General features: G+C 60.9%; 1 protein-coding gene across 13 annotated transcripts in view; it reads right to left on the bottom strand.

Moving 5' to 3' along the window:
* PRRC2B (proline rich coiled-coil 2B) overlaps positions 1–1680 on the bottom strand; it is a 77539-nt gene that overhangs the window by 41461 nt on the left and 34398 nt on the right. For all 13 annotated transcript variants that reach the window (XM_039862892.1, XM_039862893.1, XM_039862896.1 and 10 more), the window contains one exon: positions 549–692. In XM_039862892.1, the coding sequence (XP_039718826.1) occupies positions 549–692 (144 nt within the window). The remainder of the gene's footprint in view (positions 1–548; positions 693–1680) is intronic.

Below are 1680 nucleotides of genomic sequence, written 5' to 3'. Positions count from 1 at the left end.
TGTCACTCCCCAGTCCTGCCAAGTCCCTGGCCAGAACCCGGGGAAGGGGGCCGTGGAGACCAGGGCTGGGGGGGGCTACATAACAATCCCCAGCGGAACCTGTTAAAAAGCAGAGATTCGAGGCGGGCTGGGGATGGGGAGTGCTAGTAATTGGACGTTTTAACACACTCCCCAAGTAATCCTGACAGCACTCAGCCAAGTCTGCCAACCGCTGACTTAGAAAACAAGCTCCTGACTCAGGGGCCCAGTTAACTGGCCCTTGGTCCGTGCTGGCCAGGGCTGCACAAGCACAGCAGAACTAACATCTGACGACGGCACAGCTGGGAAGGCCAACGGGCCCTGGCTCGACCCAAACGACAAGAAAGGAGAGGTGGCCGCCAGAGCGGCCTAGGGAGTAAGTCCAAACGCAGAGGCCAGGGGGACGGCTGACACGCTCTCCAGGCGGGGGCCGGCCCTGCGGGCTCCGGCTCTGTGAGGACTGGCACGCCTCTACGAGGACGGAGGGGCGAGGAAGTGCGGCTGTCCCGCGTGGGCCCGGGCGCACTCACTCTGGGGGCGGAGGCTTGGTCCTGGCCCATACGACAGATCGGAGACGCCCTTGTCTCTGCCAGCCTTGTCCTGCCCTCCGGCCGCTCTCAGCGTCGGAAATTCCTCGGGAGAGAAGGATAATAGTCGGCTTGAGCCCCTTAAACCTGCCGAGAAAACCGGAAAGACTTATGGAGCGAGAGAGATGGGCATGGACAGTCCTCTGCGGCGGGGTCCACACCGCTGGACGTGGCTGTGCCCGGAGGAGCGGCACTGCGGCCCCTGACAGGAGCAGGTTCCAAGGGGCCCGGCCGGGGGCAGCTATCACGCCTGCTCCAGCCAGAGCTCCCCAGCTCCTGGAAGGCAGCAAGGTCCTTCTGCTGGCCGAGGTGATGGACACGAGCAGTCTTTGTCAGTCCGCCCCGGGACGTCGACCCCTTCCCTGTGGAGGTGATGCCCACAGAAAGTGCCCGCCCAACCTCCCCAAGGCCCGGACCTGGATTTACGCTCTGCCCGGTCCGCCCTTCCCACCAAGTCCCTGAAGCCCTACGTGGCCGAGCACGTCACTCCGGGATCCCAGGAGCAGTTTCTTGGCTCTTTCCTTCACTCCCCAACACTAGAAGCTTCTTTAAAGAAGCCGCTGCTTAACCCTGCTCCTCTCCCTCACAGCACGCAGCACTGGAACCGACCGCCACCTTCCGGGTGAACAGACGGTAAGAAAAGATGCATTTTAGGGTCCAGAGTGGGAACTGGTCCTTGTGTGGTTGAACTTGGTAACATAATCTCACACAGCACAATGCCCGGCTAGGACCTGCCTGGAGCCCTAGACAGTGAAGCCAAATCTCCTCGTCGTGGCAACCTCGGCACCACTGATTCACGGACCGGTAACTAAGGCGGACCCTGCCGGGGGTGGACGCAGCGATCAGTGCAGACGCACGAGTGGCAAGGCCTTCGCCATCCCACTCAGTAAGGAGGTCCAGGCCCAAACAAACGGCCAGGGTCACAACTGGACACACTATTCACCAACGATGACCCTGAGAGACAATCTCCAAGGACCACGAAGGAGCCTCACCGCTCACAGTCGCTTCATCACGTTGAGAACCGGCAAAAAGGAAACATGAAAGCTACTGCTGGAAAACCGGGATTATTTGGAGT

This window comes from Pteropus medius, unplaced genomic scaffold (genome assembly GCF_902729225.1).
Source record: "Pteropus medius unplaced genomic scaffold, Ma_sr-lr_union100, whole genome shotgun sequence".
NCBI lineage: Eukaryota > Metazoa > Chordata > Mammalia > Chiroptera > Pteropodidae > Pteropus > Pteropus medius.
Note: the sequence above shows the minus strand (reverse complement) of the source record. Positions and strands in the feature narration are given on the sequence as shown.